At 45.0% G+C, this 18,476-nt stretch overlaps 1 protein-coding gene across 10 annotated transcripts in view; it reads left to right on the top strand.

The window, feature by feature from the left end:
• The window catches only part of PACS2 (phosphofurin acidic cluster sorting protein 2), a 52,285-nt gene that overhangs the window by 15,353 nt on the left and 18,456 nt on the right, over window positions 1-18,476 (top strand). For 6 of the 10 annotated variants that reach the window (XR_014566658.1, XR_014566659.1, XM_083748404.1 and 3 more), the window contains exons 9-15: window positions 1,041-1,198; window positions 1,758-1,848; window positions 2,537-2,611; window positions 7,791-7,909; window positions 10,559-10,694; window positions 11,659-11,763; window positions 14,527-14,633. Coding sequence is in view for 8 of the 10 variants with exons in the window: in XM_083748404.1 (XP_083604530.1) it covers window positions 1,041-1,198; window positions 1,758-1,848; window positions 2,537-2,611; window positions 7,791-7,909; window positions 10,559-10,694; window positions 11,659-11,763; window positions 14,527-14,633 (791 nt within the window). In the remaining 2 variants the exon portion in view is untranslated. The remainder of the gene's footprint in view (window positions 1-1,040; window positions 1,199-1,757; window positions 1,849-2,536; window positions 2,612-7,790; window positions 7,910-10,558; window positions 10,695-11,658; window positions 11,764-14,526; window positions 14,634-18,476) is intronic. The other 4 variants (XM_083748406.1, XM_083748402.1, XM_083748403.1 and 1 more) reach the window with 2 other exon arrangements.

The raw sequence follows: 18,476 nt of genomic DNA, 5'->3' as shown, positions 1-18,476 counted from the left end.
CCCCTTTTTCTAAGCCACTAAGCCGCTTAACAGCTGATCCGCTAAGCCACTAAGCCGCTAATAGCGCTAATCTGCTAAGCCGCTAATGGACTTGCTTCGCAAGACGAAAAAACCGCAAGACGAAGAGACTCGCGGAACGGATTCTTTTCGTCTTGCGAGGCACCACTGTAAGACAATTACATGTTTTATTGGAACTTCATTAAGATCTTGGCATACAGTTATTCCATGATGCATGAATATTAAATGACTTGCTGAAATGCCATACCTTTTTCTGTGCTCTCAGTACCTTACTGCCTGGCTTTGGGAAGAAAGCATTGGGCTCCAGGATCCTGTCAGAGCCTCGTGCCTACTTCCCCAAACCTGGGAAGTATTTGACCAGCTTAGGGAAGGAGGTTCGAAGATTTGTCGGGGTCTGAGAGCCCTCCCGCCTCCATCTCCTCCCCCCCAAAAGGGGCTTGCCAATCAGATGGTTGGTGGTTCGAAACCCTATGACAGGGTAAGCTCCCATTGCTCGGTCCCTGCTCCTGCCAACCTAGCAGTTTGAAAGCACGTCAAAGTGCAAGTAGATAAATAGGTACCACTCCAGCGGGAAGGTAAACTGCGTTTCCGTGCGCTGCTCTGGTTTCGCCAGAAGCGGCTCAGTCATGCTGGCCACATGACCCGGAAGCTGTACGCCGGCTCCCTCGGCCAATAAAACGAGATGAGCGCTGCAACCCCAGAGTCGGCCACAACTGGACCCAATGGTCAGGGGTCCCTTTACCTTTACTATGCATGCTTTTAAATAAATAAATATGAGTGGAGAAGGCTCCCTGCTGCAGAAGATCAGCACCAACATGAGAAAAGCAGTTGAGCTGAGCAACAAGAATGCAACAGAGAGGCAGGACTTGGTCTCTTCATACAGTTCTAATTTTGTGTGTATGGACTTGTGAAGAGGGCCTAGATATAAATACTTGAATGCAATTAAGGACCAAGATGATATTTGCATTTCAAGGAAGCCTCCATTTAACACACTTTTACGCTGCTTGTGCTTTTCTATCCAGGTTTTGGATTCTGAGCAGGATCCAGCTGACCATGCCCCAGAAGTAGAAGAAGACCTAGACCTTCTCTATGATACACTTGATATTGAAAATCCTAGTGACAGCGGCCCTGACATGGAAGATGATGACAGCGTCCTCAGTACTCCTAAGCCAAAGCTAAAGTAAGAAGAGATTTTGATGGCAGCTTTGCAGATTCTCGAACCGACTGTCTGTTAGGATGAGAGATGCTGGGGTAGCAGAGGGGAAAGGGGGTGGACTATTTTTCGGTACAGTGGTACCTCACAAGACAAATGCCTCGTAAGACGAAAAACGCGCAAGACGAAAGGGTTTTTCGTTTTTTTAGTTGCTTCGCAAGACGATTTTCCCTATGGGCTTGCTTCGCAAGACGGAAACGTCTTGCGAGTTTGTTTCCTTTTTCTTACAACCGTTAATACCCAGGGAATCCGCGCTCCGCAAGACGAAAAAATCGCAAGACGAAACAACTCGCGGAACGAATTAATTTCGTCTTGCGAGGCACCACTGTACCTGCCTGTTTGTTCAAACGGCTACTTGGGCAGCAGTTTTGCACATGAGGAGGGAGGGAGAGATCTTGGGAAGGATTGACAGCAGCCTCTCACATTTTGGCACACGGTTTCTAGAGGTTTCTATAGCCTCGGCCATGTTTTGGAGCTCCTAGCAAAAAACAACAACATTACGATGCCATTTGTTTTCTTGCTATAGACCTTACTTTGAAGGAATGTCACATTCAAGCTCTCAAGCAGAAATTGGAAGCCTCCACAGTGTCAGAAACCAGAGAGAGCCACCCAGTCCGGTAAGTGCATAAAATAAGTGCATAAAAATAATTGAATGCAACTGATAATCACAAATGCATTGCCATTTCTTAGTGAAGGGGTTGTGAGTCAAGTATGGCAGTTTTATACAGTGGACGCTTGGGTTGCGAACGTGATCCATGCAGGAGGCACATTTGCAACCCGCAGTGCGTGTCTGCACATGCGCGTGTTGCAATTCTGTGCATGCACAAAGCACAATATATAGTGGTTTTGTGCATGTGCGAGCGCCGAAACCTGGAAGTAACCCGTTCTGGTACTTCTGGGTTCGGCGCGGTGCGCAACCCAAAAATTCATAACCTGAAGCGTTTGTAACCCGAGGTATGACTAAATCTATGGATTTGCCTTAACCAGAAGTATTTGCTTTTTGAAGAGGGTTTCGCACAAGGGAATTGTGAATGGTAGGTCTATCTGGAGAAGATAATTCTCTGCTTTTTCTCACTCATGTCAGACAGACTATGCTATATATCTGCATTGTTCAACAGAAAATGCAGCATACTGCATTTTATGAGGGAAAACATGGATTATTCTGTTTCAGTCATATTCTCCAGCAAGGACTTGCTCCTGGATAGCGTTTGATTGCAATGTTGGTGTAATGCTACCTCAGGACTAGCCAGTCTTGGGACCAGTGTGTTGTGCGATCCTTATTTTACCGACTCTTGTACAAAACAGGTTGAAGTGCCTGAAGAGGACAAGAATATTGGAAGCAGACAACCAGCAGACAGTGTCTCTGACACCGTGTCTTATGTAAGTGCAATTGCCTTTTTATCATTCAGGCAGGGATCGCTAGAGTGAAACACAGAAATATTTAACAGCTCTATAGAACTTCAGGGTCATTTGGCAAAACAGATGACAACTTCTGTTCTAATCTTTTTGTTTTCAGGGCATTCATTTTGGATTGGTGCCTATTTATTTTGTTTTTTTAATCTCCTTCCAAGTATACTGCATTTTCTCCTTTCTTGGAATCTTTGTTTTTTGAAACCTTACATCCTTTTTAGGTCACAGTTTGAATATTTAAAAAGAACAATCACTATCAGCTTACAGCCCAGGTACACATTCCATGCAGGTGTTTGGGAGAGAGTCAACTGGGAACTGGGGTCGGGTGCCTATTTTACGTAGGAAAGGTTTGTTGGAGGTAGAAGCGTTTTGATGGAGATGTTTTTAATGGACCTTTGAGAGGCGATTGCACTGTTGAGCTATGTGTAGAAGGTTGTTTTTATTGTTTTTAACTTGAGTGTTTTAAATTCAGGGTTGGTATTGTTTTACTTGAAAAATGCACCTGGGGTGAGAGTTGCTGAGGTGGGGGGCAATTACAGTAGTTCAGGGCAGGAAGGAGGCATGGTATAGAAGTTTGGGCAAGCCAGGTTATACATAGGGCTGCCTCTGAAGATGGTTCAAAAACATCGGCTGGTGCAGAATTTGGCGGCCAGGTTGCTCACCGGGGCAAGACAGTTCGAGAATATTACACCAATCCTGACCCAACTACACTGGCTTCTGATTAGTTTCTGTGCCCAATTCAAAGTGCTGGTTTTGACCTATAAAATCTTGAATGGCTCAGGACCGCAATGCCTCAAGGACTTCCTCTCTCCATATACAGTGGTGCCCCGCAAGACGAATGCCTTGCAAGACGAAAAACTCGCTAGACGAAAGGGTTTTCCGTTTTTTGAGGTGCTTCGCAAGACGAATTTCCCTATGGGCTTGCTTCGCAAGACGAAAACGTCTTGCGAGTTCTTGTGAGTTTTCCCCCTCCCCCCCTTTCTAAGCCGCTAAAAGCCGCTAAACCTCTAATAGTGCTAATCCGCTCAGCCGCTAATGGCCGTGCTTCGCAAGACGAAAAAACCGCTAGACAAAGAGACTCGCGGAACGAATTATTTTCTTTTTTTTTGTGGTGCAATGTAGATAATTTTATATATATATATATATATATATATATATATATATATATGCTTTCGTAGATTTTCACGGGTACAGGAATGCAGGTTTTGGTGTCCTCGGGTGTCTTCCCGTGTAAAAGTTGGGGTGTCTAGGCGACGTTTCGACGAGGTCTCACTCGTCATCTTCAGGCTGGTGCTTTCGGCTTCTTGTTACTGGAACCTGTACATGGAAGGAGCACCTATGGGATCACCCCTCTCACCGGTCATCGCAAACCTGTACATGGAAGGAGCACCTATGGGATCACCCCTCTCACCGGTCATCGCAAACCTGTACATGGAAGGAGCACCTATGGGATCACCCCTCTCACCGGTCATCGCAAACCTGTACATGGAAGGAGCACCTATGGGATCACCCCTCTCACCGGTCATCGCAAACCTGTACATGGAAGGAGCACCTATGGGATCACCCCTCTCACCGGTCATCGCAAACCTGTACATGGAAGGAGCACCTATGGGATCACCCCTCTCACCGGTCATCGCAAACCTGTACATGGAACACTTTGAAACCAATGCTTTAGACAAGTCAGAACACAAACCCAAACTTTGGCTCAGATATGTTGACGACACCTTTGTAATTTGGCCACACGGGAAGGAAAAACTGGATAGCTTCCTCACACATCTCAACAACTTACACCCCAAAATACAATTCACTATGGAAATAGAAGCCAACAACCAACTTCCCTTCCTTGACGTCCTAATCTACAAAAAACCTGATGGCTCCCTAGGACACACTATCTACCAGAAAAAAACACACACCAACCGCTACTTACATGCACAATCACACCACCACCCTGCACAAATAAACTCCGTAGCCAAGACTCTCATCTCCAGAACCAAACGCCTGGCTGACAAAGACCACTTGACAACTGAGTTACAGAATCTCTCAAATGTGTTAATTGCCAATGGATACCAGCAAAACAGGATTACGAAGCTAATCCAAAAGGAAACACCCCCCAAAAACCAAGACACAGAGGAAAACAATGGCATGGCCCTCCTTCCTTATATCAAGGGCACTACAGATAAAATTAGCAAAATCCTCCATAAACACAATATCAAAACAGCCTTTTGCACCAACCAAAAAATAGCCAATATCCTCAGAAACCCCAAGGATAAAATCCAGTTGGAAAACCAAGGGATCTATGAAATACCCTGCAAAGTCTGCCCAGCCACGTACATTGGACAAACAAACAGACGAATAAATGCACGTATCGCAGAACACAAGAATGCCGTCAAAAAAGAAGAAAAAACTTCCTCTCTTTTCCAACACATGAAAGAAACAGGACACGAAATTAATTTTGCAGATTCCAAATTGCTCTTTAACACGGAACATCACCACAAGAGAATAATCATGGAAGCCATCGAGATAGAGAAACACCCTCACAACATGAACAAGCGTGACGACACATCCCGCTTGCCAGACATCTGGAAATTAGCCCTCCCCACAAAAACTGACACCAGATCCAGAGGCACACAGAACGCCAACACCAATCAACCACACCAGACCCAAACCCAGACCCTCTCCACAGATGAATTACTGACACCATCCAGTAGCCAATCCATGGTGGCACCTCCGGATGCTGCACCCCCCTGCAATCCCTACACAGATCTGGCTGACACAAGCCACAAAACCACAGCTCGCCCCTATACACGAAGCCAAGCCAAAGCACAACTAAGTGCAATACAGCCATCTTCTCAGGAAAACTCTTCACAAAGTTCAAGAGGTCAAGACACAAAGACTTTAGCAACTAATCCACACCTAATGACCCACCTAAGTGGTACTCAGGATATCACTCAAGAAATCACTCAAGGTATCTCTCAAGTAATTAAGGAACAAAAGAAGAAAAGGCACACTAGCCTGGGAACTTCCTCTCTGCCCAGAACATTGGAGGCTAGACACCACACCCCCTCTACAGTATTTATAGGAACTCAAACATTGAGATCCCGCTCTGTTCCAGTAACAAGAAGCCGAAAGCACCAGCCTGAAGATGACGAGTGAGACCTCGTCGAAACGTCGCCTAGACACCCCAACTTTTACACGGGAAGACACCCGAGGACACCAAAACCTGCATATATATATATATATATATATATATATATATATATATATATATAATATTTTATTAAGTTTTACAAGAGAAAAACAATACAAAAGAAAAACAATACATATCAAACATACAACAGACATCAAAACACCAACAAATACAAACAGTTAAAACACAGCAAAAAAGAAAAAATATAACAGAAGCAAAAAGAAAAAAATTAAGAAATTTAACAAAAAAAGAAAAAAACTCTTTTCAAATTCTTATCATTCATAAACTTATTTTCCTAACTTCTACCCACCTCCCTTTCTTGTATTCCACTTTAAAATTGATTAGCAAATTCATTCTTATTAGTTTTATCCTTAAATAATTTCCCTCACGTATTATACTTTCCCGATTTTCATCCAATATCTATCCCTTCTTTCATACTCTTATTTCCCTTATTTACTAGAACCCCTTCATTTCATTTCAATGTCATCAGCATTCAAAAATTTTACAGTGTTTTTGTAAGTAGGTTTTAAACTTCTTCCAATCTTCTTCCACCCGCTCTTCTCCTTGATCTCGTATTCTGCTGGTCATTTCTGCCATTTCCATGTAGTCCATTACTTGCATCTGCCAGCGGAACGAATTATTTTCGTCTTGCGAGGCACCACTGTAAACCAACCCAGACTCTGATCATCATCTGAGGCCCTTCTTCATGTGCCTCCTCCATGAGAGGTCCAGAGGGTGGCAACACAAGGACTGGCCTTTTCGGTGTTGGCTCCCCCTCTGCCCTCTCTGGGGAGGCTTGCCTGCCACCTTCATTGTACATCTTTAGGCGCCAGATGAAAACGTTCCTCATCAACCAGGCCTTGGGATGATTAACATCCTACGGCCTTTTAAACATCCTACGGCCATTTGTGGGAGCGGAGGGTTATTATTTTGTTTTTTGTTTTGACTATTTATTTTTGCTTTTGTCCTGTATTTTTATCTTATGAACTGCCCTGAGATCTTTGGATTAAGGGCGGTACATAAATTTTACTCCTACTATGACCACTGCTACTATTACTAGGATATGGGAATGGAGTGGGGTTGGTTTAGAAAGAGGAAGTAAAATGTTCCATTGAGAATGCTTTGACCCGGAGAGAGCGGAGGTACAGTGGTACCTCGGGTTACATATGCTCCAGGTTACAGACACTTCAGGTTACAGACTCCGCTAACCCAGAAGTAGTACCTCGGGTTAAGAACTTTGCTTCAGGATGAGAACAGAAATCGCATGGTGGCGGCGTGGCAGCAGCAGGAGGCCCCATTAGCTAAAGTGGTGCTTTCAGGTTAAGAACAGTTTTAGGTTAAGAACGGACCTCTGGAACAAATTAAGTACATAACCAGAGGTACCACTTTGTGGCTGAGTTGATTTGGGTTGAGGCAGGAAGAGGTGGAAAGTAGTGAGAATGTGAAGTAGAGATCGGGCTGAGTAATCTTTGGTACCTTTGGGTTCTGCTGGGTATAGCATCAGGTGCAGAGAGTTTGTTATCCAGTGCGCAGCTTGTCAAACACCATGTGCCTTAGCAATAATAATAATAATATAATAATAAATTTTATTTATATCCCGCCCTCCCCAGCCAAAGCTCAGGGCGGCTAACAACAATAAAGCAGTACAAAAGTACAGCATAAACAACATTGGAGGCCTGGGATAGAATGAGGTCTCTGTTGGCATATGGACTACAGCAGAAACATGGGCCAAAGTGGCTGTTTTACAGTTCATGTTGAAGCCAGGCCAACTTGGGGCTTCATAGAATCTATGATACTATTTGGGACAGATCCATAGCTAATGGACTGCATGATGTTTTGCACTGGTCTGGCTATGGTCATGAATTGACCATTATTTATTGGCACTTTTTTATTATTATACATGCTGGCAGAGTACAAAGGCTTTCACAGAACATCCACTCCAGTGTAATTTGTTGTTTGCAGGAAAATAAACAACAGGAAGACATAGAAACTGAACTGTCTCCCCTGGATAGCTTCATGGAAAAGGCTCCACTAAGTGGCAGGATGACAAAGACAGAATCTCTCATAATTCCTTCCAGCAGGTAACCTGTCTGTAAGCTGCAACATCAGCTCCGAAACTTACCTTGTTTGTAAATATGCAACTTGAGACAGATGAGCTTTTAACTTGTGGCATCTGAACATCGTTTTGCATGGCTTTCAGTTCTCCGTGTTTTGTTCCAGATGTCATGCACCTTGGTGACCATTCCGCTTTCTTACCCAATTTTTTAAAAATATGACTCAAAGTAAGCTGGCAAAATAATATTTAATAGCCTCACCAGTACAGTGATTAATTAAAGAGACAAAAGTTATACCTAAACAATGAAATGGATATGGCAGAAATATACTGACAGTTGAGCAACCGCAAACTGAGTTGTGGCACTTTCCTTTTTCTTCCAGTATTGAGATTTGTGGAGCTATCAATGATTTATACCTCAGCTGAAACCCTTTTATTTGTTCCAGTTCCTTCTGCAAGTAATACAGGGTGCTCCAAACCTACAGAGCAAATTGTGGGGTTGCCAACAGTGAGGAGGAGGAGGAGGAGAGGAAGAGAAAGTCCTGTTGTTCAAGCAGGAGGACACCATAGGATGTCACCGCTTGTGCTTTTCTAAAATTTGAGCCCACTAAACTGCTGCATTCCTAATTCTAATGCACCTTGACTGATAGATTGACTTATCCAGGTAGACATAGATTTCCTAATGAGGTAGCCACTTCTGAGAAGACTCTGTACTTTGGGGACAACTCTCACAGGGCACTTTCCTTGAGGTCTTTTCCTATGCTCTGAAGGCATGTTAACCACTGCCTTTTTCCATTGGAGGTTCATTTTGTTATAAAGAGAGATGTTTCCTTTTGGTAGTGGTGCCCCAGTAATGGAGTGCCCCCCTCCCAAGGTGTCAGGCAAGGACTTCTTTATTCACTTTGAATTCCCTAATTCAAAACAGTTTTACTTTCTAAAACATTTTTACTTAAGTATTTGAACTGTGAGGGACGCGGGTGGCGCTGTGGGTTAAACCACAGAGCCTAGGACTTGCCGATCAGAAGGTCCCCGCGACGGGGTGAGCTCCTGTTGCTCGGTCCCTGCTCCTCCCAACCTAGCAGTTCAAAAGCAGGTCAAAGTACAAGTAGATAAATAGGTACCACTCCAGCAGGAAGGTAAACGGCGTTTCCGTGCGCTGCTCTGGTTCACCAGAAGCAGCTTAGTCATGCTGGCCACATGACCCGGAAGCTGTACGCCGGCTCCCTCAGCCAGTAAAGTGAGATGAGCGCCGCAACCCCAGAGTCGGCCACGACTGGACCTAATGGTCAGCTGTCCCTTTACCTTTACCTTTATTTGAACTGTAACTTTAAAAGAGACTTTGGCTGCTTAATGTTTTCAGTTTTGTCATTATCTTATGATAATAGAATCATGGAATTGTAGAGTTGGAAGGTGTGGTGGTTTGAGTATGCTGTTCGCAATAAGCACTCTCTGCTCACTCAGAGAGATATTAACAGTTCTTTATTTTACATGTGTACAAGCAGCACAGTAGAATCATGCATCCGAATTGTCGGGTTCAGATTTGGGGAGTGGTCTTCTCCTGCTTCTCCAACGAAGGAGGCGGGGGAGCTTCATGGGATGTCTCTGATCCTTGTGCTTTAACCCTCTCCTTTCCTGTGCCAAAGGCATAGGCTTGCTATCCGTACCTGAGCTTTCCTTGCCTCCTCCTGGCTCTTTCCCTCTTCCCCTTCCATCAACTCCCGACCATTTCCTTCTGACTGTTCCCACTCTGACTCTTCTTCTCTCCCCCCCCCCCCGGCTCCAAGGCGTCCCTTGGCAGTCCTGTGACAGAAGGGACCCCAGGGGAACATCTAGTCCAACCCCCTGCAATGTAGGAATCTCAACTAAAGCATCCATGACAGATGGCCATCCAACCTCTGCTTAGAAACCTCCAAGGAAGGAGAGTCCACAATCTCTCAAGGGAGTCTGTTCCTTGGTCAAACATCTCTTGCTGTCAGAAAGTTCTTCCTGATGTTTAGTCAGAATCTCCTTTCTTGTAACTTGAAGCCATGGGTTCGAGTCCAACCTTCTGGAGCAGAAGCACATGTGCTTGCTCCATTTTCCATGTGCCAGCCCTTTAGATAGTTGAAAATGGCTACCATACCTCCTCTCCATCTCCTCTTTACCAGGCTAAATATGCCCAGTTCCCTAAATTGTTACTCATTTAGATTTATATCAATATTTGTGTGATTGTGTTTAATTTGGAAATGGTTTTTTAAAAATATGCTGTTGTTGATTTGCTAGCCGCTTTGTGCTTCATTCAATTACAGTGGTACCTCGGGTTAAGAACTTAATTCATTCCAGAGGTCCGTCCTTAACCTGAAACAGCTCTTAACCTGAAGCGTGCTTTTACTAATGGGGCCTCCCACTGCCGCTGTGCCGCTGGCGCGTGATTTCTGTTCTTATCCTGGGGCAAAGTTCTTAACCTGGAGCAACCACTTCCTGGTTAGCGGAGTTTGTAACCCGAGGAACCACTGTATTAGGCAGGATAAAGTTTTATAAGATAAATTTTAAAAATTGCACTTCAATCTGCTGTGGTAGGTTAAAAAACCAACAACCAACATTGAGATTTCCTGCTGGCCCAGGGAAATTGTAATACAGTGAGCAGCATCTGTGCCATTTTGGTTTTCTTGATAAAGGTCCCCCTGTTCTCCTTTGGCAGATCGGAAGCGAAGCACATGGGACGCAGAGGCAGAAGCACATCTCTGAAGGAAAGGCAGCCGGCGAAGCAGCAGAATGAGAGAGCCAACAGCCTGGACAACGAACGCTCTCCAGGCACCAGGCATCGCTTGCAGGTGAAATGGGCTGTTCAGTGCCAAGGGGGTATCCTCCTCCACATGTATGGTACTTCTGGGGGCATGCTGCAAAACCATCTCAAAGCTTTGTCATAGTTTTGGAGGGGATCCCAAGTTTTGGGGTTTGGAGTTAGTAATAGCTCTCAGCATGTGCACCAGAATGTGCAATAAAGATTCTCTATTTTTTAGAAATGTTTTCTATAATATATATTCAATTCAATTACAGTTCAATTCAAATATATATATATTTTACAACTTTTACAACTTTTACACGGGAAGACACCCGAGGACACCAAAACCTGCATTCCTGTACCCGTGAAAATCTACGAAAGCATATATATATATATATATATATATATATGCTCAACACACAACAAAAGAGACAAAATAAACCAGAATGAAAGTACCACCAGTCTCACCTTACAGAGAGAAATAAAATATATTATAGAATCATTAAACTGCTTTTAGCTGGAGCAATCAGAATAAGATCCACTATTTGACTACTGATTCCAAACCCTAAAATGTATTTTATATAATTAACTTTTTGTTTCTGTTCTTTTGTATGTCATACTGTTGTTTTATTGCTATGGCCGATGGCTGACGCAAATAAAGATTCATTCATTCCTTCATTCAAAAGAGGCTATATGAGATCTAAATGGAACCCCAGCCAGTAACTCAGCTGCTACATTTTGGACCAGCTGAAGTTTCTAAGTCATCTTCAATAATCCCTTGATCCTCTATCGATAAGTGGCAAAACAGTGTGCCTAGATGTTTAAATCAATCCAATTATTTTGGGTGCGCTTCATATTTGACATCACTTCATAGATGTCCTAGCTTAATGGGCTGAAGAAAAACACATAAGATTGTGGGAGTGATTTAGACTGAACATTTATTTAAATAGCTGGGTAATAGAGCTTGTTCCAATAAATGAGGAATCTTAAGGGCTGCTTTCATTTATTTACAGATCCCAAGGAAAACTGTGTACGACCAGTTGAATCACATCTTGATCTCAGATGATCAGCTACCAGAAAATATCATTCTGATTAATACCTCTGACTGGCAAGGACAGGTAAGGAGATTTGGAGTGATAAGTACATAGTCATTTTAGCTTAAACCACAAAGGGCCAACTGCAGACAGATCCCTAAATCAGGCATAGGAAAACTCTGGCTCTCCAGATGTTTTGGAACTACAATTCCCATCATCCCTAGCTAGCAGGACCCAGTGGTCAGGGATGTTGGGAATTGTAGTCTCAAAACATCTGGAGGGCCAGAGTTTGCCTATGCCTGCCCTAAATGTTCCAGTCCCCAGATCATTTGGCTGCCCTTTTTCATCTGTTCAGTATTCTTTCTGAGTGGCCAGAACTGTACACAGTATTTCAAATATGGCTGCATCCTAGATTTGTACGAGGGCTTTGCAATACTGGCAATTTTACTTTCAGTCCCTTGTGAAATAGAATTTCCCCTTTTCATGCTGCCAAATTTATCCCTTCTGGTTAGTCACCGAAGTTCTTGTTGCAATTTTTTGGTTCCGTGTGCATCAGTACATTTACAGGGCAATCCTAACCATTCCTACTCAGAAGCAAGCCCTTCCGAATTCAGTAGATATTACTCTCAGGTAAGTGGGGTTAGGGTTGCAGCTGCACATTTGTTTAACTTAATTTACCACCCATGTGTTGCCCATTCGTGGCGCTTCTATTGCAGTACAGTGGTGCCCCACAAGACAAATGCCTCGCAAGACGGAAAACTCGCTAGACGAAAGAGTTTTCCGTTTTGGAGGTGCTTCGCAAAACGAATTTCCTATGGGCTTGCTTTGCAAGACGAAAATGTCTTGCGAGTTCCTGCGGGGTGTTTTTTCCTCCCCCCCTTTTCCTAAGCCGCTTATCCGCTAAGCCGCTAAGCCGCTAAAAGCCGCTAATAGCCACTAAACCGCTAATAGCGCTAATCCGCTAAGCCGTCAATGGGCTTGCTTCGCAAGACGAAAAAACCGCTAGACGAAGAGACTCGCGGAACGGATTATTTTCGTCTTGCGAGGCACCACTGTACTTCTAAGGCAGGCTCCTCGGATGTTTGCTATCCTGCGTAGTCCGGTGGCTTTGCCAACTTGGCTGCTTTACTGCTCACTAGATAATTAATGCACAAATTAAATAGTACCAGTCACAAACTTGGTCCGCCCAAGCTGAGTTTGGTTCATTACGTAAAAAGTACTTTACATTTTTTTTTTGTCACAAAATTTGCATCTGATTTTGGACAGCGTTCAAACCCACGGAGGGTCCCGAACCTGGAACCGAAGGGAAATCTGATTTCAGTAGGTGTGAAACTTGTCTAGCTCTCACCAAATAGAGAAACTTCAGGAACATACCACAAAGGAAGACTCTCAACCAGGGTTCAGCAACCGTTTTCAGCCGTGGGCCGGTCCACCGTCCCTCAGACCATGTGGGGGCAGGACTGTATTTTGTTTTTTTGGGGGGGGGGACGAACAAATTCCTATGCCCCACAAATAACCCAGAGATGCATTTTAAATAAAAGGACACATTCTACTTGTTATGTACTGAAGTTCTCACCCTGGGCCAGCAGGCGGATGCTGTAGATAGTTTTCACTCAGGTCCACATATGCAAATAAGGGATTCAAAGTGACGTTCAGTGATTGGATAGTTCCAGAAAATGGTTACTGTTGCATTGTAGAGGAGCTCTATATAAGCAGGCTGGCTGAACCCTTCAATTCAGTTCTGTTCCGGCCTGTGAATAAACAAGAGCTGTTTGAAGAATCGCTGTGTTGTCTGATATGTTCACCCACAACTTAACACTACTCATGTAAAAACCACGCTGATTCCCAGACCATCCGCTGGCCAGATTGAGAAGGCGATTGGGCCGCACCCAGCCCACGGGCCTTAGGTTGCCTACCCCTGCTCTCAACAATAACAGGGCAGAGATAGTCACTGATATTCTTTAATCGTTAATAAGTATAAAAACATTAAGGTCAGATTTGCTTGCTCACCTGAGCTATAATGCCCCTAGCTGCTTGGTTCTCTGTGCTAGGTTGCCGCCCCCCCCCACAGCTGGACGCAATTTTGAAATACAGAGCTGTGCTTTGAAATAAAGTTAGGGAACATTCTTGTCCTCACAACATATTTTGCTCTGCTTAACAGATACCCCCACTCAATGGCATCCAGTGTTTTTTCTTTCGAAGAGTTCCTTAGAGCTAGGACCCAAAGCAGTGGATTCAAATTACAAGAAACATTGGGGGGGAGGAATTCCTGACAGTAAGAGCTGTTTGACAGTAGAACTCTCCTTCCTTGGAGGCTTTTAGGCAGAGGTTGGATGGCCACCTATTACGGATTATTTAGTTGTGGTGTAGTGGTTAAGAGTGGTAGTCTCGTAATCTGGTGAACCGGGTTCGCTTCTCCGCTCCTCCACATGCAGCTGCTGGGTGACCTTGGGCCAGTCACACTTCTGTGAAGTCTCTCAGCCCCACTCACCTCACAGAGTGTTTGTTGTGGGGGAGGAAGGGAAAGGAGAATGTTAGCCGCTTTGAGACTGCTTCAGGTAGTGATAAAGCGGGATATCAAATCCAAACTCTTCCTCTTTTAAATGACCCCCAGGGGCCCTTCTAACTCTACAGTTCTTGGATTCCAGGAGACCTTAGCGAACCCCAACAATTTTCTCAAGCTAGTTTGCTTGAAGGATTGTTGGCCATGTTTGAATCAATTTATGTTAATACAATAGTGTGTAAATTTATAAAAGGACAGTACAGTAATAACTAAAGTAAATCAACAATGCATTAAAAATATATATAGAAGGTCCTTTTTTTTACAGACTTGTATATCATTCTCAGTTTCTTTCAGATATCTTGCAAAAGCATGGCCTTCCAATCGTCTGCACGTGCTCTTCTGCAGATATCAAGGCAGCTTTCAGCACCATTGTCTCTAGAATACAGAGATAGTAAGTTCTTTTTTTTAAAATGATATTTATATACATGCTCCCTCCCTCCAGATATACACACACCCTGCCAGGGCCGCCTGCTGTGTCCCAGATTCTCTTGCATGGGCCCAGCAGAGCTGCCCTAAGTTTTGCCAGTAAAAAATAAGGCCACAACTCTCGTCCCTAAGGAGAATTTGAGTTGACTTTCCCTGATGACGTCTAGCAAGAGAGATGTTTTTCTAAAACCACTTCATTATTTTACCAATATGTATAAACTACCAAGCGAAAGAATTTTACAATGCGTCTGTCTGAACCATAAGAAACTGACTTTTCTATAAAGGCAGATGGGTGAAGCCAACCGCAGATGTTCAGGGAGGGAAGGCGAGGCTCAGGAGAGATGCTGCACTTGACACTGTCACCAAGGCAGCTCTCTGTAAACGTCCATAAAAATGGCAAAAGTAGTTTCTTTCCCAGATAGGTTTCGTCTTAAACAACTGCAGACACAACAAATAAAGAGCTCACTTGTAATATATCAGTGGTTCAGTGCTCATTTCTTCTCTTTCCAAAATGGATTTTATCTTGAACAATTGCAAACGTAATACAGAGTCCACTTGTGATATTGCAGTCGTCATTGTATCACCACCCTGTTCAGCGGAGACGCATGTCATAGAGGGATGCTCACTGAGGAAGCTGGGCACTCAACATAATGAATGACCCAGCCTCCCTGCAAACTGAAAGACGGATGAAACACATTTCCATAAATTTGCTAGCTATAAGCACCAGGCTGTGTGGTACCCCACTGTTTTTACTGCTTGAATCCAAAATTACTTCTGTCAGTATCCATTTTCTTTGTTGCCCTCTACAGGAATGCATCCCCCCTCCCTTTAATTGTTTGTATTTCCATATAAAGAGTCTGAAACGTGGTTTAAAACATGCAGTTGTAAGCTAATGTCCTCCCCAGTAGCTTCCTTATCTCCTGGTGAGATACCATTATGTATTGAGTAGAAGCCTGCTTGTAGCATCTGTATAAAGGCAACTCTTGATAGATGGCTGTTTTCTGGGACGAGCGTAAGTGGCGAGCTCAGCTTCTGCAGCACATAACCCCCAACAGCCGCAATACATCCTTTGCTGTCGCAGCAAACTGTGGCCGTGGCACAGGGACTTTCGTGGCCATCCCACCCAGAATGACTTGCTCTGAGGAAGGCCGCTTTAGCTTCGTCCTAACCACAGAGCCTAGGACTTGCCAATCAGAAGGTCAGTGGTTCAAATCCCCGCAACGGGGTGAGCTTCCATTGCTCAGTCCCTGCTCCTGCCAACCTAGCAGTTCGAAAGCATGTCCAAGTGCAAGTAGATAAATAGGTACCACTCCGGCGGGAAGGTAAACGGTGTTTCCGTGCGCTGCTCTGGTTTGCCAGAAGCGGCTTAGTCATGCTGGCCACATGACCTGGAAGCTGTACGCCGGCTCCCTCAGCCAATAACGCGAGATGAGTGCCGCAACCCCAGAGTCGGCCATGACTGGACCTTATGGTCAGGGGCCCCTTTACCTTTACCTAGAGCAAAGGAGGGAGGAGATGGGGGCACAGGGTTCATTGGCAGGGGTGCATTGCCACCCTTCCAGCAACAAAGAAGCAGAAAACTCAAAGTTTTCATTTCTACACTGCCACCACTGCCATGAAGAGGAAAGGGGGCAGAGACAGGAGGAGATGGTGGTGGTGGCTCAGTGTCATGGCTTTGGGAAAGTGTTGCATTCCAAAAGCAAGGAAGGATTGGACTCTGATTAACAAAATACATACGAGGTTTGACCAGCAAGACTCTGGGAGGCAGTGCGAATAATAATCCTCCGTCCACCCCTTGGCCCAGGTCGTTTTATTCACAAAAGAACTTTTTACACACTGTTCATAAGAACCAATCAGATGTCCTCTGAGCATTTCAAAAAAAACCACGTGGGACAAAGTCAGATCAGAAGAAATCCTCTTAACTACAAAGAAACTATTTCCTACTTGAGCATGCATACATAGTTCAGAGTAAATAAAATAGGAATCAAGGAGGAAGGAGGAATGTTTTTAGCAAACTCCAGAGGTCATAAACAGCAGTAAACAGGAGAGGGAGGACAGGTAGGATTTACCGTCTCCTTGTGAACTCTCTTCCTGGCCCTTAGATTAACAAAACTAAAGAAAGGTACATCAAAGAAGCTAACTACTACCTTTATGGCCCAGGATGCCTGGTGAAGCAACCAGCAACTGGTCTGTGTTTAGAATGCTTATACGTGCCTGTCAGGCATAGAGAAAGCAAATGGCAGAGGTGTAGAGGCTTGTGGGATTTGATCAGAAATCATTGTCAATGAATCAAACCCAGTCACTGCAATGCTTTCACTGATGGCACAATGGCTTGCTCCATATTTAATAATTCCTCATAGTCATCCCACCTGACCCCCCCCACAGGAAAGCTGTTTCTCCCCCGGTTGTAGCAAGAGCAGGGAAAAGAAGGTAGAGTCCTTTTTAATGAGTTTATTCATTCAGAATAGTGAGCGACAAAAGAACGCGGTAGGCCTGGACAAGCTCCAACTGGGCTCCTCCTCCCTAGCAACAGCATCTCCCCTTACGGAGGCCGTTCGTGGCCAAATGTCTCTGATTCTTTCGTTCCTGCACTCTTAACAAACGCCGGGTTCTGGGAGAAGGGGGGGTCAGAAATACTCTCCAGTGACAACATATCAGCTGTCTGCCCTGTCCTGCCTCTGTCTCTCTGCCCCCTTCTTCTAACACTTCCCAATTCTTTGGTTCATCTGTCTCTGAGCTGTGACTTTCCTCCAACCTCTCAACCCCCTGCTGTAAATCAAAGCTGCATTCCTCTTCTTCTGCAGTGTCAGGACAAGGAGGGTGTGTGTTTGTGTGTGCCCCATTCCTCGTCCGTCTTGCCCTCTTGAGTCCATTCCCTGACACTCAGGCAGTGCGACCGCTTGTTAGATTTCTGTTACGCCACTGTGCAGTTTTTGGAGTCACAAGACTCTGTTTACATTCCAGACTGTTGGAAGTCTCACGGGAGATGGGAGATGGATGTTGATGTTACTGGTTTCCCGTTTCTTTGTTCCAGTTGTTCACTGACTCTCACAGAGAGCAGATGCATATTCTTTTCTGTCCTGCGTAGTTAGAAATAAACGTAGCGATGTAGCATATATTTCTCGTCCTTCTGCTGTTTGGATACTCTGTGTAATGGGGAAGCGTGCCTGAAGCCTCATTAAAGGCTTAGGTTGTTAATCACAATTGGAGGAGAGCTTTGATGGATTCCGAAGTACAGTGGTGCCTCGCAAGACGAAATTAATTTGTTCCGCAAGTTTTTTCGTCTTGCGAGTTTTTCGTCTTGCGAAGCACGGTTTCCCATAGGAATGCATTAAAAATCAATTAATGTGTTCCTATGGAGACCGCTTGCCAGGCTGGCGGTGCGGAGAAGGGCTTTTCTCCCCACCGCAAGCCTTCAGCACAGGTACGGGAACAGAGGGGAAGGCGCACAGCGCTTCTCCTCTGTTCCCGGGGCTTGCGGTGGGAGGAGGGTTTTTCCTCCCCACCGCCAACATTCAGAACAGCATTCTGAATGTTGGCGGTGGGAGGGAAAACCCTCCTCCCACCGCAAGTCTTCAGGACAGCCTTCCGAAGGCTGGCGGCGGGAGGAGGTCTCTCCGCCCCACCGCCAGCCTTCGGAGCAGCCTTCCGAAGGCTGGTGGTGGGGCGGAGAGACCTCCTCCCGCCGCCAGGCTGGTGGTCGGAGCAGCCTTCCGAAGGCTGCCGGCGGGAGGAGGTCTCTCCGCCCCACTGCCAGCCTTCGGACAGGTACGGGAACAGAGGGGAAGGCGCACAGCGCTTCTCCTCT

Source organism: Podarcis gaigeae, assembly GCF_964106915.1.
Source record: "Podarcis gaigeae genome assembly, chromosome: 7".
Taxonomy (NCBI): Eukaryota; Metazoa; Chordata; class Lepidosauria; order Squamata; family Lacertidae; genus Podarcis; species Podarcis gaigeae.
Note: the sequence above shows the minus strand (reverse complement) of the source record. Positions and strands in the feature narration are given on the sequence as shown.